The following is a 24971-nucleotide window of genomic DNA, read 5'->3' as shown; positions in this document are numbered from 1 at the left end:
AAGATAAAAACATATTTACAATAAATATAACAATTAAAAAAATTATACAGACTCATCAATACCCTACACCATCTCATCTCGGTATCAAATTAATGTGTAATTAAACATTTTAATTGAAATATGTAGGTATACATTTTTTTATTTTATTTCCTCTTCGATCTGTAAATTCTGAAAAATCTTGATTTCTGTGTCTGCAATACTGATGAAATACTCTCTTTAGCACATGATTTCCAAACTAGCATGTCAAAAACTCTAAGGATGCTTTGTGTCTGCTTGAATGTGAAGGTTCAAATTTGTGAATGACTGTTTGAGTTCATGTCCAAGTGTGTATGTAGGACTTTCTCTGGTGTGTTTTTAAAGTGTGTTCGTTTAGGTGGAGTGGAGCTCCATAGCTCTCAGTCTCTTTGCAGTGTGGATCAGGTAGCAGGGTTGCTTGGATTATGCTCTTTTAAGAAGGGATTAACCATGTTTCAGCGTTCAAGGCAAATTGCTCTAAGAAGGCATCTCTGGCTACAAAAAAGTTAAATTCTGCACCTAATCCTATTCAAAGCTCCTTAACTCTCTAACTCTCTCTCTCTCACCTTCTTACTCTCTAAAATTGTCAGTGAGCATTTTGAGAGCTGCCGCGTTTTTAAGACAATTCGCCAAACCTTCCTCCGACTTTCTTTTGGGATATGATGGTTTGGAAGCACTTTCTAAAAGTTAAAACAGCCCGCGACTGCAGTATGATGTGCTATATTATGCTAAATATAAAATAATGACTCGACTGCTCAACTGGCAGATGTATAATGCCACAATGCATTTTTCTACATGGAGGCAGAGGGAGCCGACGGAACATAGTGACAAAAGTTCTGCTTTAATGCTCTACTATTAAAATGAAGGCAACGTGTCACTCCGCGGATCAGAGCGTGCAAGAGCGTGTCTGCCGTACCGCGGTTCACTTCAGTTTAAAGCGTGAAATGGTGAAGGTCTTTCAGGAGAGAGTGGAGCAGCATGTGTTGATACTGTGTGTGCGAGTGATTCAGATGTCATATCCATGACTTTGCCATATGGAAAGAGGCAGCTGTCTTTCTCTTTTTGTGTATGTGGGGGTGTGTGACCCAGGTGTTCCTCCCTCTTTATCTTCCTGTTTCTCTCCTTCAGTTGTGCAGGAAAACAAGCGATAAAGCCTGAGGAATGAGGATAGTCACTGAGATCTTTCTAGTTCTCTTACATAAACACATAGCTTGTGTGAGTGTGTGTTAGGATTGCAAGTGTACTGGTAAGATCCCAGTATTTAGCAAATTTCGGTATATGACAATGTTCTTCTTTTCAGCACAGTTTGGCAGTTCAGGCGAAGGCTAGGTTTTGGTAACAACCTCAAAGATGATGCACGTGTCATGATTCAATACATTGCGATGCACCAAGACATCTACGAATTCGATTGCAATTTAAACTGTGTCAAATGAAAATGCATCTTAAGGATCCGCTTTAATATCTCTTGAGCGGTTCGCTTTTGTCCAGTACAGAAAATAAGCAACTCTGACCACGCAATACAGATTACCTGATTCAATTCAGATTCACAAGCTGATTCAATTCAGAGTTTGTTTAGATTTGGTTAGATTCTAAATAATTTGGGTATATTTCAGTCATAATGCCCATTTTGCTTACATATGAAAGCAAGTTGACAATTCTCAATACCAATTTCAAAACCACAACAAAACACTAAATAACTTAAGTAAACATTGTTTGAAGTTATTAACCTATTATGCAAAATTCACTTTTACATGGTGTTCATAAATGTGAGTCGGCAGTGTGTATACACATCCACCCTACAATGTTAAAAATCCACTCCTCTTTCTTATATTTCTATTAATCAAAAACAGTGTGTCAAAATGAATGGTTTTCATTTCTGCTCTAAAGTGACATCACGTTAAAGCAGGCCTCGCCCACAACTGGTGACGGACTCCACCCTATTATCATAGATCCTCCCCTGAGTGATCTACACGCAGTCCGCCATTTTTTCTGCGCTGGAGCAGATACAGTGAGAAGAATAATGTCTCAGATTCATAAGCGTCATAAGTGTTCTGTTGTTGGCTGTGAAAGTGAACATAAGAGTCTTCATGTACTCCCGGCATCAGAGACACTGAAGACGCAGTGGACAAGTTTGGTTTTTGAAGGAAATGTGCCACAAAACATACAAAAATGTGTGGAGGTTTGTGCAAATCATTTGACACCAGACTGCTTTGTGAATGAGTGTCAATATAAAGCAGGGTTTTCAAATTGTTTTATTCTCAAGCATGATCAGAACCAACTGTTTGTGTTCCAGTTTTATATCCTGAAGATGTAAGTATCGCACTTTATATTTTGTGAATGTTTGCAAATCGCCTTTCCGAATGTGCTTGTTAGCTGATTTCACGGCTAATGCAGCTTAAGTAACCATTGTCTCTGATTCTATTCATGGAGACCAGAGCTATGTCGGGGCGGCAGCAGCTCATTTGCATTTAAAAAGACACACAAAAACAGCGTGTTTTTGATTCCACCCAAAAAGAGGCATTTACAACATGGTGTAATAAATTATCCATGGGGTATTTTGAGCTGAAACTTCACAGAAACATTCTGGGGATACCAGAGTCTAATAATATATCTTGTAAAAAGGGGCATAATAGGTCTCCTTCAAGATAAGTAAATAGTCATAAATAAAATAAGGAAAAATAAATAAATTACAAGCAATATAACAAATAAAAACAATAAAACAGACACAGACTAACAATGCTCAAAGTTTATAAAAGCAGTGTAAATTATTCAGATATAGAAAAAGTAATGAAAGATAAGATGGTGCCAGATGGGCTGGTTTGAGTATTTCTGTAACTCTGCTGATCTCCTTGGATTTTCACACACAACAGTCACTAGAATTTACTCTGAATGGTGCCAAAACAACAACAAAAAAACCAGTGAGCAACAGTTCGGTGGACAGAAATGCCTTGTTGATGAGAGAGGTCAACAGAGAATGGCCAGACTGTTTACACATATATTTACTAATATAGGATCTCAAGTATAGAAGCAAAAGAATCGTGATAGTGCCATTTGATTGTTTTGGCATAGCTGAGTTCAGGCAGGCAGTGTGACGTTAAGCATGAAAGCGTAGTTGACACTTTACAGTGTAAACACGCATCTATGCAACACGATAAATTCAATGTATTACATCATTTAATAACTAATTCTCATTACTATAATACCCAATATTATGGAGGCAGTCTTGTAGCCCTTTTCCACTGACATGGTTCGGGTTCCTGGGAATTCTGAAATTGTTTCACGCATTTTCAGTATAAAAAAGGAAGCTGGTTGTATAAATAAGCACACACTCCGAAACTGGCATGTGCGGTCAGACTCGCATGAAAAAAGCGTGAGTGTGTTTCAAACTTCTCCCGGCCGATACACTGTCTCACGAGGAGACACTCATCCCTCACGCGCTTGCAGCAGTTAGACGCGATGGCTCGCGACTTCATCATAATATATGTGTCACAGTGTGTATCTTATCGTGAAGAAAATCGGGGATTCAAGCTCTATGAAGAATAGGGAGTTTGTTTTTTGTGAGTTAATGAGTCAAAGTGACCAAAAAGGTGAGAGAGTGTAGTCTTGGCCCACTATACAATATATAAAAAAATAAAAATATTTTAGATTTGACTTTTTTGGATTTGTTTTCCAATATAAATATCTAAAACTCCTTACGTACATTTACTTAGGAGCGATATTGCAGAAGAATTTTTTTTTATCGAAGAATGTTCAATATAATATTTAATATTTAAATATTTTTAAATAGCTAACAATTCTTAAAACAAGATACATTTACCTGAGAAGCAGCATATAAGATATTTAGACTTGCTTTCAGAGAGCATATCTTGAATATAAGTATATTTGGTCTTTACTGCACTCACAGAATTATAACCAAAAATACAATTGTATACAAAATACACTTATATTCAAGATACATTCTCTAAAAGCAAGTCTAAATATCTTAGATGTTGCTTCTCAAGTAAATGTATTTTGCTTTAAGGATTTTTAGATAATTTCAAATGGGAAAAAAGACAAAAACACTTGATAACAAGAGGATTTTTTGCATTGAATGTTTTCATGAATTAACCAATAAAAGTCCAAGTATTTTGTCCCTTGTAATTCACTGAATGACATTTAGAGATATTTTTAAAAGATGATTTTTTGTAAACATGTTTAATACAACATTTTAAGTCGAGGCAAAAGCTGAATATTCAGTTAAGAACTAATGATTAATCGTTGCAATAATCACCTGAATAGTCAACTAATCGTTCTAATAATCATTCGTTTCAGCCCTATTCCACAGCGGCCCCAAAAGCTTGCTGGTCTCTACGCAGGAAACGATTACATCAGGGGACAGAGGATGGGATAATGTTTCGTCTCTATGGTAAAGTTTTCCCAAACAACAACAGTAGCTACCATCTGCAGCAAGAGTATTTCTTCGCTCTATAACAACAATAACAAACCCACAAAATGATCAGACATCAAAAGCATTCAGGTAACATGACGAAACGAGTGCTCTACTTGCGATGTGGTATTTACAAAGATCCGAGATAAACTAGAGAGATCGCAAAGGAAAAAATCTCTATGAAGATACAGCACGAAATGATGCATGCCGCCTTCAATCGGACAACTGAAAAACACTTAAGCGAGTACAGGGACCATAAAAATGCCATAAACAATAGCAACAGTGGACGAAGCAACAATGTTTTGGACTTTGACACCGACCAGGCTGCTAACTTACCAGGGCATTGAATTCAGCGAGTAACGCTTGTGATAAACAGTGAATCGCCGGTGTCCTCAGCTGATCTCAGTAAGTTGTTATATTTGCCAACTTGTTAGCTTTTCTAACACTGTTGTCATCTTATTTTGTGCATTGTTTTGTTCTGTAAGGGGATTTTTGACCAGCTGCTCACTAAGTTTGGAAGATCGTGGCTATCTGTTAAGTAAAACGGTGGGATTCTCAATCAATAATATTATATACTATTGCAAAAATCCAAATTAAGTCATCTGCTACACCAGAGTTAATAATGATTCAAATGTAACAGTTTACAGAATTTAGCAAGCTAAGCCATAGTTCATACAATATAATATAATTACATTAACTGTCATCTTTAGCATAGATGTCGCTTCTGACAATCTTGTTGAGCAATGTAATAACACTGGATTGCATTAATCCGTATGTTTAAATATGTCCTCAAAAACAAGAGGAAAAGCTGTATACAAACACACTGACGCGCCATGTTTGTTTATGTTTGAGGTAGTCACTTGAAACTACTATGTAGACAGTAACCCATTACATCACCGTTTAGCTCTCATGTCAGTGGAAAAGCACGGCCGCTTAACGATAGGCTCCAGATTGCCCCGGCCGTGAACCAGCAGAGCACAGGCTAGGCACTTGAACCATCGCAATTTCGGTGGAAAATGGCTATCTGATTACACATTGCGCTCTCGCAACAGACGCCAAGCATGCGAGACTAACCCCCCAATAAAGGTGCACTTTAAGAAAGGTTACGCTATCAAGTTCAGCTTTCTGTGTCATAGCTCTCTTTTATTGTCTTATTTAATTACTGTATGTGTTACTGTATGTTTATGCTCTGGACAAATTGCTTAGATATATGCTTGATTATTTTTCATAATTTTGATAAACATTATTACTTAAGTATATGATGCTACCTAATTTAAAGATGGGCCTTATCTGCTTGTACAGGATATATATATTTTTATTTTATTGAATGTCCTAGTTACCTGATATGCAAATCTATCACACATATTCAACAGTCTACATACTGTTTGTATCGAGGTATTGATATAGTAATTTTGGTTCTGAGCCAACCATTGTGTGTGTGTAAGCATGGCGGATTCTTGAAAATACTCCCCACTGCAAGTTCACATCAACAGTAGACACTAAAGACAAAATAACTACCCTTCCTGCATCTTATGTTGACAGGTGTCAAACATTTCCATATGAACACACTCATACCCCTACAGACAAACACACATGTGCAAGCTCATGCACACACACAAAACTCCCACCTTTCCCCATTTTGAGACTGCCATTGATTTCGGAAGTAAAGCGCTATGAGCCATGGTATCTATGGCAACACAGAGTGGCTGAGACGGCCAAAGTTTGTCTCCCTCTCATTGGTGAGGTATCCTCACTGGGGGGATAGGGAAGGCATCATTCTTATTCTGTGCTACAGGCCACAGTGTTGGCTTCATAGCAGACTGGCAGCAACAGCAACCTGGACCCTGCATACTAAACAGAGCTCTGTCATACAAGGATACACACTCACACAAATGTGAACATTATTTAATCTTCATGCAATTTTATACAGCACACAAACACACATCTTGCATATGGGCACATATGAAAGGCCAATCACTTTCACTGTATGAAAAGAAGATGCAATGAAAGTGAATGTGGCTGAGACTAACCTTCAGCCTAACATCACCTTTTGTGTTCCACAGAAGGAAGGAAGTCATACGAGTTTGGAACAAAATAAGGGTGAGTATATGATAAAGCATACAAGGCAGGCAGACTCCCACAGCAGTCCGCTCTTTTCCTGGACACCATATGCCCCTGCACACACACTTCCTACTGACTTATGCACTAACACCCCCCGCCCATCCTCTTTCCATCTCCTCTGCTTTCTCTCTCTCTCTCTCCTCCCTCCCTCTCTCTGCTGCCATGATCCATGTGGTCTCTCCATCTGTCAGTGTGAGCGTTTGGACAAAGAGAAGAGTGCAGCAGCGGCAGCACTCACACACACGCTAGTCACACCATCAGATGATGCACTGCACACAGGTATCACAGTGTGATATCACCAGCACCTGCAGCTTGATTCTTATTCACTGCAGGTCTGCATATACCCTGCAACACATTCAAATTGTGGCACACTGAAATAATGCGATGGTCTACACGCCTCTTGAGACACTATAGTTGGTGTGGGAATCATTATTGTACCATATATTACATCTTCTATATCCTCAATTTTCACTTGAATGCTATTAAAACCAAAGTGAACCCACACACTTAATCTGTATGTGTGGCTGGGATGGTCACCAATCTCAAACTAGAGTAGCTGTGTGAACATTCAAAATTGTTTCACATATCGAATGAAAGCAAACATTCCATCAAAAGCTTGAAATACAAAATAACAACAATTAAGCGATCACTAATACCATATCCTAACCAGACACAATGCGATAAGATTTCAGCGACAAACAATTTCCATATTGAATGCGAAAAAATATTATGGAAAGTTACAAAATCACTTTTTGAATACACACATGAATCGAAGGTGACATAGAAGCACCACAAAGTGACTTGGTTACTTCAGCAGTTGCGCTTGCATCTCAAATTGATTTTTTATGACACTACTGTTTAGATTTGGGTTTAAAATTTAGGGTACGGAGGTTACTTTTGGTGATTTAAAAATCGACAGAGCATTGACCTTAAAAACCTTAAAAATGTGTTTGAAAAAAAAAAGAAACTTGCTTTTAGCACCACTCAGTGGACATGTAAAATGGGAAGGTAAACAACCTCCCCTCCCCCAAACATACAAACATTTTGTAAAAAAATCAATATAGCTTGTTGCAATGTTTATATTTAAATGCTCTAGGCTGCAGGTCTGGTAAGGACACCAACCAGCTTGAGTGTCTCTCTAAACATTACTACCAAGCCATTAGATTTAGTCCAAAAACCACCACTATACTCTCAATTCTGACACTGTTTCTGTGAGCTCATTCACGGCTGTGTCAATATAGCTCAGTGAAGAGATGTTGACTAGACACCCCCTGTGAATACACAACAGATAAACATACATCATTATGGGATATCAAGTGGAGAAAATATTGTTACAACTGGGAATTGAGCATGTGTGGGTTTACAAATTCTATACAACTAGTTGCTAAAGCATTGCTCTATCTACCCTCATTCCTTGTCGACACACAAGTGCACACAAATGCCTTTGTTTAGGCGGTGCAGTGAGGGTTGGTGGTGGATTTGTCTGGTGTCTGTGTTGTCAAGGATACAACGGAGTGTGCAGTGTGCTTCAGGCCCCCCTTCTCCTCTCCTTCCTCACTTCTGCAGGATCTGAGAGCAGCTCGGCTCAAAACCTGATGTGTGCGTATGTGTGTGTCAGATGGGGGGGTTTGAAGGAAATCAATACCTCTCCTTCCTGTGAATAAAGGGAGGTGGGGGAAGGGGAGAGGACAGGAGCAGTGGGGTGGTCTTTTTATGATTTCTCTGAAAAGGTTTATTCCACAAGACTCGGAACTTCCATGGCATAGGAAAGATGAACATAATATAGGGAGAACTCATGTATGGGTCAGCATATGGTGGTCATTATGTATTCAGGAGGTGAGAGACAGAGATCTAAATACCATGACTCCACATCAATATGACAAAAACATAACCACAACGTGCCTTAATTAGTGGTTTATTTGCTAAATGCTATATAGGGTTAAGGGATTGTTAGGGACTTTGGGCCATATCTAGGGATTTTATCATCGATATCACTAGAATATTAGAGAAACATGTAGGTGTGTTCTTTTCACTTGGGGGTGTGCTCTTTCACTTGGGCCAGGAAGTGACCACCTAGCAACTACCCAAGACAACCTAAGAACCCCTAAGTAATAGGAATCTCACAAAATATTGCTACATCAATTATTGATTGGCACATTATTTTCTTGATACGTTTCTGAGGCATTAATATATTAACATTAGCCGACATTTAAATTTATAAGCCTAATTTGTGTGCTTTCCAATTCACTGTCAGTTGACCTTCTGTTTAATGTAGTCTGGTGTAACAGCTTTGGGAGACCACAAGGGGCTGTATCATTTACTGTACTGAATCTAGTCACCATTGACACAGAAGTTATGAATGATATTGTTCTTTTTCAAGAATTAACTAAGTGGTGTTGACCAGTTTGTAGGTTAGTGTACGACCTGGTGTAACTGTGCAAACTGAACAATTTAAAATGGCGACGTTTATAATGCAATTTCTCTGTATTTAGCCTTGAATAGGTCTCATTCAAGCTGTCGAACCGAAAATACATTGTGTAATCTATTTTAAAAAGATTCATATACACACAATTTCATCCAGTGATTGCAAGAGTAAATAACATATGTCCTTTGATAATGATTTGGATTGAATTTAATGGAAAACGAAGGGAAAAGGATGTTTCTCTGCATGGTGCTACAGAATTTTGAGCAGCCTCTGGAGTCGTAGCTGGGCTCCAACATCAGATGCCGAGCGGTGGTGGAGGTGTGCATATCTTTAAGAAAAATAATTGTTTCTAATTTTAGAACACGCTATGTTGTCCAACAGACGCATCCGGTGTGTGACCCCCCCTTTATATTACCATGCCACTCACACTATACCAAAGCTGTGTTGAGAAATGTGTACAAAGAGACAAAAATGTGCAATAATTAGACCTATATATATATATATATATATATATATATATATATATATATATATATATATATATATATAAACATAGATAATTTGATTATCATCTGGAAATTGTTTTAAATATCAATGCGTTAGGGCTGGGACAACGATACGTCGACGCAAAATATGCGTGTCGATTCGTCGGACCCAAAACAAAGATGGCGGCGCCGTGGAGTAGTAGAAACACGAGTGGCTCCTCAGACTATCAGAAGTGCAAGGCGGCATGCACTCGTTCCTCTAAAGTATGGGAATTCTTTAATTTAAAAGGAAACAATTCTGTGATATGTCGTCTTTGCAAAATGGAGATGGCCTTCCATTCTAGCACCACGGCAATACACCAGCACCTTAAGAGGCGCCACCCGGTTGCTGCAGATGACAGAGCGCCGTAAGTTTTTTTTTCAACTCCCCACTTTGCACTCGATGTTGGAGTAGGCTATAATACGTTGTTGACACCTAAAGTTTTCGCTTATAGCTATGAATGTCGTGAAAAATACATAGAGGACACTGACAACGCGCTGACAGACAGGACCAAGCAGGTAACATTTAATAAAGTCTCAACTTTCAAATTTGGTCATTCAAAGAAAATTAAACCATAAATAGGCCTACTATTTTGTGGCTCTTTAATGTGTCTTGACAGATTGCCTCAGTTAAAGCTGCTCGTGAACCGATCATCTTTTCCTTGGTTAATTTATAGCATCAAATAGGCTAAACATGAATGTAGCCTACATGAGAAGGACTGTTGTTTTAACTGCGGAAAGATGTCAGTACAGTAGCCTACAATCCATTATTCAAATCCACCGACGTTAATCTTCTCTCTCCTGACTACTTTGTCGGACAAAAATGGCGTATTATGATTGATTGATCAGATCGCCAGTCAATCAAACTCCCGGCAAATGTTTTTTTTTTTTTTACATTTTATACACCCCCGATGAAACCGGTATTACCGGTGTTGTCACAAGTCGATTAATCGAAATCGAATCGGACTGAAAAAAAAATTAATCGTTAGATTAATCGATGCATCGAAAAAATAATCGCTAGAGTAATCGCTTAAAAAATAATCGTTTATCCCAGCCCTACAATGCGTGAATAAGGCTACTCAATCCCAAGGCTACTTGTCAATATACTAGAAACAATTCAGAGAGAGATTCTCACAAAACCTGTCGAGAAAATGTTCTGTATATATATATATATATATATATATATATATATATATATATATATATATATATATATATATATATATATATGAGAATTGGGAGATAAAATGTAAGTAACTGGTTTCGTCAGTTTTCACAAAAATCACCCCAGAACACCTTAGCAACTGCAAAGCAACATTCAGGAAATCACCCAAAACACATTAGAACTTCAGCAGTGGATTTTTCACGGTTAAACATAGCTCAAATTCTCTTTATACAATTTTTAAATTAAGCTATATCGTAATGTTGTGAGAGTGATACCAGACTACTTTAGACTGACTTTTCATAAAGCAACACTTCACCATTCATATCCAAAGACCATCCCAAAAAACATGTATTAGTTTAAATATGAATTATTTGATGACATTAGCCTTACACACTCACCATACTGTTTCCCCCTCTCTCCCTTTGATTACCCACAAATAAACTACAGCCGTCACAGCACTATTCAAAATGGCATGGAGTGACAATTAAAACCTGACAAACAAGCTTTTAAAAACCATGCAAACATTTTATAATTCACATTAATAAAGTTACGCAAACTTGCCCATTCTGGCCCCAGTGTCTGAAAAAAAAGGAAAACTAGAAAAAAAGAAATAAAATAAAACCACTGGATGTACTGTGATCTATATGATATGTGTGTCCAATGAAGCCAAAATGAGAAAGCATTTACTGTTTACCTTCATAAGCAACCATAAATATTGCTAACTGCAAATCAAACCCCCATCCCCAGACCCCCTCTTTAATCAATAACCTGATGGTCTGTCTTTTATCTACCTGAAACATCTTATAAGATGCTAACTTCAAAATGTATTATCCAATCAAAATCTTGCCATACCTCAACTTCAAATGAGAGTCGGCACAGCCAGAGTATCAAGACAAACAACTATAATAATTCTGAAAACAAGTAGCCCATAATTTGACATGATGATTAATTTTAAAAAGCTTATTGATTTGGTTTAAAACATTTCATGAATATAAAGGTTAGTATATCCAAAAATTTAAATCCAGTCAACATTTACTATGTGTTCTAAAACCATAAGATCTTCTTACTTCCATGGAACACAAGATCATTATTCAAATTCATTGAATCAAAGAAAAAAAAATGCAATGAAAGTGAATACTGACTAAGGCAAACATTCTGCCTAACATAGAGTGACAAAATGATGACAGAATTTTCATTTTTAGATTAACTATGCCTTTAAGCTACTTAATTATGTAATACAATCGCTGGGGTTTGTTATTGATTTTCCACTGCATATAGCATGAAGGTCTTATAACAGCGAACACTGTACCCTATGGACAAAAGGGACATGAGAAATGTACATGTCATTTTGTGTGAAGCATAGGCATTGCATCCAAATCATCTGAATGTAGCCCTTGAGCTAAACTAGTACCACATGCTTGCTTTTGGTTTACTGACACAAACCTCTAGTATTTTGTAAGCTACAGCCATTTTTTAAGGCTATTATTGTTCTAATTTGTGTGAAACCGCATTTACCACTAATAACCACATGGAAGGTGCTGCACTCAAAGGATGCAATGGAATGATTCTGATTTGCAGACCTCAGGCTATGGAAGCATTAGCAAAGAAGACACCACTCAGGGTGGTATGAAGTGGATGAGGAATCGTGATGTGATGAATTAGCCATTTTTTGGCACAATCACACCAGCAACATTCAAAGCTATGAAAATTACATTTTGTTTGGTATTGGGAAAGTATGTAGAGCAAGATATGACAAGCGCACTGTTTTACAAAGAGCATCACAGTTGTATTGCCTGATATGTTTCTAAACTCAAAATGCTTTATATCCAATCAAAAACTTGCCATTCCTTAACTCCAAATGAGAATTTGCGCACCCAGAGCTGTCCCCTGATAGGGACAGGCCACCTTCATTCCTACCTAAATCTATGCCTCTAATGAAATGTATTTGCAGGGGTTTGTATTGTAACATTAATAAAGTGCATTAAGGAGGAGGCAAAATGACAAATGAGCAGACATTTCTCCTCATACTTCATTCATCTTCTTTATAACCAATTTCCGTCATTGCATAGTTGAAATTTTCCATAAATCAAACAATCTTTTACTTAGGTTCTTCATTCTTCTTTTTCTCTCATTCTTTCTTTTTCTTAATCTCTACTACTCTTCACTTTTCTGCAGCATTTTTCTCAGGCTGAAAAAGCAGCAGCCATCATAAATATGCCCCTTTATTGCTTTTGAGAAGAGAGTGAGGAAGAGAGGGAAGGGAGGAGGAGATGCAGGAAAATAAAAAAATAAAGGAGAAAAGGGGTGGAGGAATATCTCATCACAGAGCAACAGCCCCAATGAACAGATGTTTTAAATAAAATGAGGACAGAAAGGGTGTCTGGGAAGAGCTGAGTATGTCACCATTAATGAGAATAATTTACAGTTCAGAAGCTAGCTGACTCGATAACTCTCAGTAACTGAGACCACCACCATCACCCATCCAGTAACAAAAGACTCTTGGGCTGAGATACAGTGAAATCTTTAAGCAAATAGTAGCTACAGTAAGAAAATGTGTTAGATGATATGATAATCATGCAACAAATAGTATATTTTGCAATTTGGAATCATTAAGTTTCCAAATTGCACACCTTTATTAGCTGTGGATTGAAGGCCAGTGGTTAACCATTGGTTGCATGGCAATTCAATTTGAGTGATCAGTTATAATAATTTTTAAATCCTCAATCCCAAAAACTGAAAGAAGAGAGGAAATATCCTTTTTCCACGAGATGGTTAGGTGACAGAAAGGGATTTTGGTGGCCACATGGACATCAGGCTCTCGTGCGTAAGCCTAAATATATTAGAGTGTCGATTTCCTATTTCAAGAGCTAGCTGTTGCTCAGGGCAACAGGCACCATTACTGCCCCACTGCTCAACATGGACATAAAATCAAACATTATGGGTGAGGAATTATCAGTTTGACTTATAGCAAGTCTCTAGGCAAACAGTCCAATGCTGAAGTGTTATCTTGCCTCAAAGTTTCTGGACTGATCCAAATTAAAATGGTACAAACAAAATGAAAGGCTTGATCCAAAATATTTGGATCTGAAAATCAGTTTTGTAAAATGATGGCCAGCATAAAATGAACCTTCAAGCCGGTCAAGACAATTTAAAAAATGTGATATTAACACAGCCTAACAAAGAAAGTCAACTTAGAATTGTTGCCCTAAAACGGACATGCACTATACAGGTCAAATAACAACTCAATAACCAGAGGACTGCAAATTTCTTGAAGAGAACCCACAATTGTAGCCTGGGCGCACAAAATATTCTGTCCAAATACTAATGAAAATGTAAAGCTTGTTCTAAGCCTTATCTTGCCACAAAATGGAACAAATATAATGCAAGGATCTTACCTGTACATGCTGCTGCATAGAGCCGTATGGTAAGCCTTGACTCAGCACTTTTTGCTTGATCAACATCATCCTCTTCTGTTCTTCACTTAGATGGGCTGTCTGGGTCTGCAATGGACCTGGAGCTTGTGGTGGGCCACCCCCTTGCCCTGCGGCACCCTGCATATAGGGCATCATCGGGTTTTTAGGTTGATTGGCCATGGGCGGCGTCATCCGCTGACTCATGTGGTCTACTCCACTGAAATGAGTCAGCGGCTTGGTGTTGCTATAAGAGAGCTGCTTACTGAGGTTGTTTTGGGCAGCCAAGTTATTAGATTGCTGCTGCGGCTGCTGGTTGAGCATATTCATGTGGTTCTGTGGGAGGTAGTTGTTCATGCCTGGTGTTTTTGGCCCCATCGTGCTGTTAGCATTGAAAGCCTGTGGATACATCATGGGGCTATTTGGTTTGTCTGGGTTAAAGGGTCCACTGTACGGGCTTGTTGGTGCTCCTGCAGGTGACCAGCTTGCTGCCTGGGACTGCTGTTGGTGCTTCTGTTGGATGAGTTTGGCACGTTGCTGCTGTTGGGCAGCCATTTGCTTTAGCTGCTCGGCCGGGGAAAGGTCAGAGGTTGGTGGGACTGCAACGGACCCACTTCCACCTGCGGTTCCTCCTCCAGGGCCCACTGCTGCTCCTGGTGTTGATCCCACAGGACCAACACCAGGAACTGCATTCATCATATATCCATTCCCAGGTCTCTGGGCCTGTGTCTGAGCCTGAGTGGGCGTTTGTGGTGAGCGGGCCACACAGTTTGCGGGTGATCCTAATGGCATTCCAACTGCTGGTGACTGCTGCAAGGGTTGCTGGGGTGGTGTGCCATTGGCAGCAGTTGCAAAAGGGGGACCAGAGGAAGATGGCCGCACCTGAGGTGAGCCCATAGGTATCTGGCCACTCTGTGGTTGCGGTGTACTGTTGGGTGCAGAAGCTACAGGGTTTGGTGCTGGGTCTTGTGCAAGCTGCGTTTGTTCCGTCATGGCCCGTGTGAAGTCACTGACCTCCTTCTTCTCCTCGAAGTCCTCATTGAAGAGGTCATGCATGTCATCTTCAGGCACCGTGTTTGCCAGCTCATCAATCAGTTCTTGCCATTCCTGGTCATTCAGATTGATGTCAGAAAATAGCTTGTTCTGATTTGAAAGTGATGTATCTGAGGATTCAATTCCACCAGCATCGTCCAAAGGCTCTTGTTTCATATCCTTCAATAAACCAAAGCCATCGTCTAAATCCAATGAACCATTCAGTTTAATGTCGGGTATACCACCGTTCTTGCCTAAATCCTCAGATCCTCCAGTAATATGGTTGGTACCAACATTCCCATTGCTGGTTCCATTGTTTGAGGAGGCACTGTTGTTGCCCAAGGGCAAGGTGGGTTTGATGTCCATTTGATGAAGTGGGGAAATGGGAGGAAGGCTTCCCAGAGAGTCCATTCCAGTGCACCCTTCCTTACGGAGTCTCTTTGTAGTAGGAGAGTAGCTCCCATCACTGAGCCCATTTTGGTCACCATTTAATGGAGACCGGGCACTGTCCAATTTCCTTTTTACTGTTTCCTGGAGCTATGAGAGAGAAGGAAAAAAAGATACAAGAAAAGTTAGGTTACCTCAGGTTTATTTAAGATTATATGAAGAACGATACATTTTATAAAGTTTGTTGTCCTAGAACATCCTGTAAGGTTACCTAGTGAAGCGGTTTCTGAATATAAAACAGCCAGGTATGGTGGTATTTAAACTATTCATAGAAGAGGCATGTAAATAGTTTTTTAGTCCAGAAAGCAAAAGTTACATTGGTAATATTTTATTGATAATGATGCATGTTTGGAGCTAATGATCATCACATAACTTCCATTTCATGTAACCGTATTCAGCAAACATTAAAAACTAGCCATTCTCAAGATAATACTGGAAGCATCTAGTTATTTTTTGTTTATCTGACTGAAAGCACTCTACAGAAGGTCCTTCACATTTAATTTTCCTTGAGCTTTAATAATTCTGAGCAGTGGTGCTTTAAAAGGAATTAATTAAGGGACAACTTCTCAGACAGGGTATTAGTGTGATCATTCAGCATCTAATGCAATGGGCATTACATATTTAAATAATGTATGAGTAGTAAAACACATGTCGAGATCCACACATCTTTATTCTGTTGCAATCTGCCTATCTGTTTTTGATCATATGAATGCTTAATTTAGGAACACCCCCTAAGAAACACATCTCATCAGGGTCTGGTGGATTGTAACCCACCATTAAGCAGGTTACAATTCATTAAGCCAGTGCCTTCTTAAGACTGACATAAATAGTTTTACAACTTCCTATTCCACAAACTTTGTCACTTCATTGAGAATCTCTGATAGAGCGGAAAAGGGTGACAAAATTCAGTTATCACTTTTCACCAGAGAGAGAGAGAGAGAGAGAGAGAGAGAGAGAGAGAGAGAGAGAGAGAGAAAGAAGAGCATGGAGGGGAGGGAATCGGTTGCAAAAATGAACTGAGAGTTGACAAAGTTTAATTGTTCACACATGGGCACAATCATCCTGCAACACTCTCCATTAAACTGCATCTAAGCTGCAACTCAAAAGCATGTTAGAGACTACACAGATACATGCCAACAAAGGTTAGGGATGGGCGACAAGTGTTAAAAATCTAAGTATTACTGTACACTCTGATACATAATATACCACAAATAGAGTGGAATAAGAACCACAACCATTCGTAACTATTCTCCATAATGATACGTTTACGAAACTGCGAATTAATTGTTCCAAACGTTGTTCCACAAATAATTCCTTTAAAATTCCATTCAGCCACTTTGCAGATGATCCCTTTCCTTGCTGCTGTTGCAGGGCAGCATAGTAGGGAATGAATAACAGTAAATATTGACAAGGAAAAAAGTGATAGATGCTTTCACAGAGGTGAGGATAGAAAAGAAGGCAAAAAGCTTCTCGTCATCTCTCCTTATCTTTCCGTTTGTGCTAATGACTCTCACAGTGAACACATTTAACAGTGTGTTAATTACAGAGGTGAATTGTGTGTGTGTGCTGCGTGTGCGTTAAACACAGAACGTAGATGAACTGTAAGAACATGAACATTTCCCCCATACACAACAGCAGGATCCCACCTTCTTTGCTTATCCCAGTGGATGTCAATGTGTGTGTATCTGTGTGTGCGCAAGTGTAAGAAATCTCACACACCACACACATACGACACTCCACCCAAAACATGTCAAATGAGATTCTGAAACAACAAGATTCATGGAACTATTCCTCTCCTCTGAGGCAATACATCTACTCCCCCTCCCTCTCTCTCTGTCTCTCTCTCTCTGCATTCCTCCCTCCACCTCTCTCTCTTTCTTTCTTTCTCTACATGACCACAAGAACTGCAAGATCATGATGGCAAACAAGAAAGAACGATGCTTGCTGGCTAACTTTATGCAAATGAAGGAGATAAGCATGATTAAATGGGGCATTCAAACAAAACACCGTCTGTTGTCGTGCACCTTTAAGGGGCCGTGCCATTCATACAGTATGCATTTGTATAAAAAAACAAATTAAAAAAAGGCTAGACGGAGTGAAACAGAATAGAAAAAAATGCAGGCATCTCTAGATTTTCAAAAGTTGCCACTCTTATCAAGATGCTGAAAAATACAGCGGGTGTTGCAATGGTCTAAAACATCAATCTAGTGCATGTTCACATAGAACACTAACACAAGGATACAGCTCAGAGGGACACAAGAACACATACTGTATGAACGGCCCCTAAGACTGTTAAACTGTCTGGCTATGCTTAGCAGACACATTAACCGAGATGAATAAAAGCCTAGCAATTGCTAAAGCAATATGACATGAGCACATCACATTCATGTTGACTGTAGATCTGTGCAGGGTCTCATTTTTCATTGTTACACCTCTGCTGTGTGCAACCGCTAAGGGGGTTGTCAAGGCAACCGCCATCACGATGCCTGTCAATATTCGTGCCGTTTATCATGCCATAAAGACGATTAGGCTGACTGTCACTCAGAAATAAAGAGAGTGTGAGGGAACAATGTGTCTCAGACAAAACATAATGCTACATTCAGAATAGCATACTGTCATACTACTTTTTTTGTATTTTGTCATACATTTTTGTATATAGTATGTAAACTGTGCACAGTATGCAAATTTCCTGCAAGTGTAGTACATATGAAGTATACAAGAGAGCAGAATGAAAATATAACTGTCATATGACCTTCTATTTCCAGTGTGATGAACCGGAAGTTATTACAGCTGTGATTTTTAGAAAAGAAAAAAAAAAAAAAACTTATAACTAAGCTTATTATAACTAAGAGTTTATAACTAAGCTAATATTCCATTCCGAACATAGCCTTGAGGTGCGGTCACGCATACCTTCTCATGGCAAAATTCCACGGGTTAAGATGGCATGGGTGGACGTTGAATGGTTGTGAAACCAGCAAATATATAACTGTCAAGCAGCCTTTTTTTAATGCTACACTTTATACTCAGTGAGACTTAAGTTAGAAAGAAACTCACTGATAAAAAGATATCCATGTCTATTGTTAATATGCATTGTACCTGTACACCAAAGAAAACAACTTCATATGGTCAACGCAGTGATTTTGCACCAAACATGAACTCTAGGTGAAATCAGTGTGAGGATTTCAGTGTTATTCGCCAATCGCCACTGGAAGTCCATCATGCAAAATTTTAAGTTGCACGGATTCCCACTGAGATGACTGTATTTCGGCACATGAAGGTATGCGTGACTGCAAATTTAGGCTACATCCACATTAATAAGGTTTTAGGTGTGGAATCTTTAGGCGCCTCCTGATTCAGTCCGATTCTGTGAGTCATGGTCCAATACAAAACGAAAACTGATACATCAATATATTGTTTTATTGATGATTCTGCTTTGCAAAGGACAACATGCAGTAACTTCACATTTTGACTGAAATCTAATTTCTTCGACTGCAAGTTGTCCAGAGACAGACAGGTCTGGCTCAACAATAACCAGACAAAAATCAATTAAAGGGCACCTATTATGGAATTTTGAAAATTACCTTTCATGTAGTGTGTAACATAGATTTAAGTGAACAAAAACATCCTGCAAAGTTTTATATATGAAAGTTCACCGTAAAAAAAGTTATTGTCTCTCAAAAGAGTCGACTCTGAGTCAATGTAATGAATCGTTTTTCCAACGAGTCATTATCCTTTTCGTTGTGACGTCAAGACGAAAAATTATCAAATTGTCCGCGCGTGCAGTGGGCGCGTGCAGACACCAGGGAAAACTTGAAAACATCATGTCGACTGTCGACAACAAGACGCTGTGTTCTGAAGTGCATGTCAAAAGTGAACTTTTTTCACTGCCCAGGGAAAAAAGATAAAAGTTAATTAGACACATTTTTACAAGTATTAATCTTTAATACAAGTATGTATACGTGACACCAATCTTCTGCCATTTTACAGTGAATTTATTAGACAGATTCAATTGATATCAAACTTTATTGGCATGAGAAACTCAAGTGTACATTGCCAATGCATTATTAGACACGATACAAAAAGTTAGAAAATATATGCAATGCTGAAATTTAATTTGTCTAAGTTTAAAATCTCAAAACTATTATTTCCTCTGGCTGCCGTTAAGTGTTTACAAGCTGCAGCTTCCTGAGCGTCCAGGTCCTTCTCAGTCTCTAGGTTTCTCTTTCACGGTTTCACTTTTGACAGTGGTTCAGACGACAGTAGCACATTTAAAGGCAATGCGAATAGAAACACTGCTCCACACAATCAGTTTCTGTGGCAGGATGTGGAGTAAGGAAAAACATTAGTGAAGTTTCGCCCATTGTACAAAAGTACCTGGGTTTGTTCCTGGTAGGCAGAAGATGTCCTAACCCCACCCACACCCTCATCCGAGCATGTAAGTCTGAGTAGCCTGCCAGAAACAACTCTGAACACATTTCTACGATCGGGTGAAGTTTCAAGAAGTACAAAAAAAAAAAAAAGGGAGGAAACCGCATTAATTGCGGATAAACAAAAAATATGAACGGAATGACTATTTGCACCCCAGTGTAAATAGCATCTGTCACACAGTGCAGGTATTTGCACCCCAATAGTCTGGTGAAACCACAGGAATATATGACAAACTAGAAAATAGGTGCAGTGGCGTGGGTTGTAAGACGGTGTTAATGTGTACTGTTGTCCTAGCGACACTGGATCGAAACTTGTCCCACACTTTTTCCCAATTGATTTCCTGATTCCACCCTTAATATTTCCTTTAATACTACTAAAAATAATAGATAAAAGTGAATATAAATGTTGATTTATCACACTCATTCCCGCGGCTCGCTTATGTATAGATTGCATCACAGTATTACTATAGTAATATTGTAGTGACAATGTTTTTGTCAGAAACCTGTAGTAAAATCAAGATTATTTTTTCTAAGGTAAGGCTAGGTTTAGGGATTAATGTAGTGTGTCTGTGGGACTCTAAATAAACACAATAAACACACTGCAGTGATGCCTACATACTGTATGTTAGCATTTAAATATGGTGCAAACACTATCTGACACTATTTGCACCTGTGTGTAATTAGAATCTATATTTATTTGCACCAGGGTTGGGGTGCAAATAATATCTGCCACTATTTGCACTGGTGTGTCAATAGCAAATACCATTATTTGCACAAGGGCACAAAAAGCATCTGCCAAATATTAATTGCAGAAATTAATGCTTTAAATTCCCCAGTCCTAATTAGAATAAATCTACCCCAAGCCTATTCATTTTTAAACTATAACCAAAACTAGAGGTTGCAGGTCCAGGCTTGCTACATGAGCTTCTCCTTTCCACTTCACAGGGGATAGTAAAGTGATACAAATAGCTTAAGAAATCTATCAAGTATTTCATATGTGCACTGTCCCGACAAACGAGATACCGGCAATAAGCATCAGAGAGAGAGAGCGCATCGGGAAGGAGAAAATCTTTTCAAAATAAAAACAACATCCTCGTCTCCCGAACCACTTTCTCATTATTATATTCAGCAGCCAAGTGCAGAAACATCTTTCATGTTGTTTATTGATAATGCGAATAAACTCTCGTGCAATGGATGGGAGTTTGTGAATGAGTTTTGGGATTGTAGTTTCAGTTGAGGACGAATGGTCGTGTCGTTGATACTGTGGTGGAGAGAAAATCCACCTTGTCGCTTTAAGGATCCTCCACCAATCCCTAATATGAGAGTGTATAAAATGGCCGCTCAACATAGTGCACCTGGGATGTGACAAGTGTTGAGTGAAACAGAATTTTGCAGAGACGGTCAAGGAGAAAAAGCCTCTATGTACTTGTGCTGTGAGAAACAGAACGTGAATGGAGGTGAGAGAAAATCTGTGAAAACTGATAAAATGTGCTCCGTGTTTGCCAAAAAAGTGTTTGCCATTAAACAGATAACACTAGTTGTTAAATGTGAAGTGGCATGAGTAATGGGGATGAGTAATGGGGAACTACAAAGACTCTGCTGACCCACTGAAGTGCTCTGCAATGGAGGTGTGACCGATCCTAGCGTCTAAAGCTAAAGGTGATTGCTTTGGTGTTCTGGTCTGCCATCCCCTCATTTGTGACTCTCCCTCTGCATTCCTGCAAACCAGTGCCTCACACACTGCAAGGTACATGTAACCTACTGACCCAGCACACAATTGTTCACATACCCCAGAGAGTCTGACCTCTCTCCCTTACACCCACATACACCCTGTACACAAACATACATACATACACACAGACATGTGTTTGTTCATTTCAGTCATTTGATGTTTTAATGGTGTTTATTGTTTGTTTTATTTAACAGACTGTTTGTTTGATTTTCATTGAATTGTAAGATTAAAATTGTCATTATTGTTTCAATATAAAATATTTAAAGAGATTTTTTTGTCTGGTGGTAATTCCCTAGTACTGTAAAAAGATTTATAATATTGCTGTGACTGGTGGTTTATGAAAGCTATCCAGGGTATAAAGTGATTTTGACAGGCTTAAACCTCTCTGGCACCCGAATATATGAATGTTTTTGTAATTTAAATTAAAGGTTGGGTGCACCACCATTACAATACACACAGTCTGCGATAAGTCTTGTAGTGTGCACTTGGCTTTAGCACAGATGTCCTCAATCTACAGCTTACGGGTCAGACACAGCCCTCGAAATGTTTTGGCCAGGCCTGCGGAACCATCCCTGTCATATGCTTTGACCGGCCCACACTGGAAGCGTCAGACTGCTTTGGTGGCTTGTCAAGCCTGTAAGACTGACTAAAACGTCAACATATAGCATTTGAGTGCAGGCTGTAAAGGAGCATATTATTGGTTTCACCCGCTGAACGAATATGCCTCTTTACTGAAGCATGACTCAGTTGTTTGAGTCTGAACGAGAAGACATCTCATTCATGAAGGAACTGAATGTACTGGAACACTTGCTCGCAAATGAAATGCATGAATCAGTCATAATTAACGAGGATCTGCTGAAAAACTAAATGAGGAGGCAGCAAGTCATTTGTTCAATTCGGCAATCTCATTCAACAAGAAAATGGGCCGGATGAATTATGAATACAATGGAGTGATAAACAACTTGTAACAATGAAATACGGACTATATTGAAACACATAATAATTTTTTAGGCCAGTATTGTCTATTTTTGTAAAGCTTGATAAACGTCATCCTTGACAGCAGTTCATAGTACGATAGAAATGCTTTGTTGACAATTGTGGGGAAATGCTTATGGTTATTTGGCATGTCCAGTCCCCACTACTTACTAGGTCCTCATGGTGGCAGGGTTACTCACCTCAATCCGGGTGGCGGAAGGCAAGTCTCAGTTGCCTCCTTCCGAGACAGTCAATACGTGCATCTAATCACGTGACACCGCGAAGACTCAATCCATGCACAACTTACCATGCGACCCATTGAGAATGAGAACCACTAATCTCGACCACGAGGAGGTTACCCCATGTGACTCTACCCTCCTTAGCAACCTGGCCAATTTGGTTGGTTAGGAGACCTGGCTGGAGTAACACAGCACACCCTGGATTTGAACTTGTGACTCCAGGGGTGGTAGTAGGCGTCAATACTGGCTGAGCTAGTCCCCCTTTTAATAAATGATTATTTTACTTTTTCCTATAGTGAATAACTGAATAATCTTTTTCCTTGTTCAAATAGTTAAAAATGGTCATTTGGCACCATCTAATGGCGCAAATGCGTAATGTGCAAAAGTGTACGATGAACAAAATCTATGAATTAATCTGAACGAATCTTTTTGGTGAACAGATTCAAAAGACTAGTCACTGTTAATCAAAATCAAAGTTCTTTGAGCGAATGGACGGATCCATTGATGTAAGATGAAGTAGGCTAAAATGTAATTAACCTGCAATAGAAAAACATAAAATGAAATGTCTGTTGAAATGACTGGTCATTTCGAAAACACTCTCCATTGCCGCATACTTCGAAAAATGAATAGTGTGGATGTGGCCTTTTCATTGCCTCGTATTTTTGTTGATGACTTGGTTTAGCTTTCCCTCACTGCACTACTGCACCCTATCTGTATTTGTGTGTGATTTCCCCCCTCAGAGTGGCACATGATTGATATCAATAACGATCATCTTCCTGAAAGGCTCTGCATGCTAAGTGAGGCGTAATTAGGTATGTTTAGCACCAACCCCCGCACGCAGTCATCTTTACCGTTGTCGAGCACACGCACGGTATGAGCACCGTAATTACCAGCACGCAAAGCCACAGACAGAGAAACCAAGTTAGCTAGCAGAGTTAGACTAAAAAAATACTGTAATAGGATCACAACGGTAAGAAAACCTTACCCAAGCCTAAACTAGCATGACAAGGTAAAGAAAACATGCAGCAGGGGTAGAAATAAAGGAAGAGAGGGAGAAAAGACAGATAAAGTACATTTGTAGAGGGGGAGGTTGGTGTTTGTTTTTCTCCATTTCACTGCCTATTAAATTGTTCAGTGGCTCACACAAACACACTCCCTCTCTCCTGCTCTCTTCACGGTCACCATGTGGGAGAGCAGAGCACACGGATGAGGGGAGGGAGAGAAATACAAGAGGGAGGGAGGGAAAGACACAAGAGCTCTTCAGACAGGCTGTAAAGCTTTCATGTGACTAGAGAGAGAGAACATGGGGGGAGAGAGCCACCAAGGTGCAGTTGTTATAGCAACCTCCTGATCCTGAAGCCCCTCCCCCCAGCTCTTGGGCTGAGTGCATTGGACACTTCTGCCAATAATCTTGCGCTCTCTCTCTCTAGTGGTCTCCCGCCCTAATGTTTTCTTTCCTTTTTCATGTTCTCTACTTACCCTATGCTTTTCGCTCATCTTTTGTCATTCTAGCGCATCTTCTCGTCCTGTTCCTCATTTGTATATCTCTGTGCACTCTTCTTTCTCAACTCGTATGCGAGTGATTGCAACAAAACCTGTCAAAACATTTTCTGATCAAATTTAACCCCAAATCAATAATAATAATAATAGTGTTTTGCATAAAGAAAATGAAGCCTATATTTAGGCCCATTAACATTTTTTGCATTGTGACATTATTTTCAGGACACTTAAGCACATTTTACCTCCCAACGTGTCAGGACATTTTACTTTTACTACTCCCATTTTTTTGGAATGATTATTCTTAAATAATATTTTTTGAGAAATAATGAGAACTGGGGGTGAAAAATGTCAACTGTCATGAAAATAATGCTACAATTGATAACAAATATAATATAATTTCTTATTTGTTTCTTTTGATTTTGGAGTAAAATTGGACCAGGACATTTTCTAGACCGGTTTTGTGTGGATTAGCCATGCAGTATCTTCCCCTATATCAATCACCTCCTCATGGGCCAGTATTGTAAAAGAAAATA

The 24971-nt window shown here is 39.1% G+C and overlaps 1 protein-coding gene across 2 annotated transcripts in view; it reads right to left on the bottom strand.

Annotated features, from left to right (window-relative positions):
* Window positions 1-24971, bottom strand: part of LOC127651211 (mastermind-like protein 3) — a 162727-nt gene that overhangs the window by 43652 nt on the left and 94104 nt on the right. For both annotated transcript variants that reach the window (XM_052136940.1, XM_052136941.1), the window contains exon 2: window positions 14072-15655. In XM_052136940.1, the coding sequence (XP_051992900.1) occupies window positions 14072-15655 (1584 nt within the window). The remainder of the gene's footprint in view (window positions 1-14071; window positions 15656-24971) is intronic.

The sequence above is a fragment of the Xyrauchen texanus genome, chromosome 11, assembly GCF_025860055.1.
Source record: "Xyrauchen texanus isolate HMW12.3.18 chromosome 11, RBS_HiC_50CHRs, whole genome shotgun sequence".
Classification (NCBI taxonomy): domain Eukaryota; kingdom Metazoa; phylum Chordata; class Actinopteri; order Cypriniformes; family Catostomidae; genus Xyrauchen; species Xyrauchen texanus.
The sequence above is the reverse complement of the archived record's forward strand: the minus strand, read 5'-3'. Positions and strand labels throughout refer to the sequence as shown.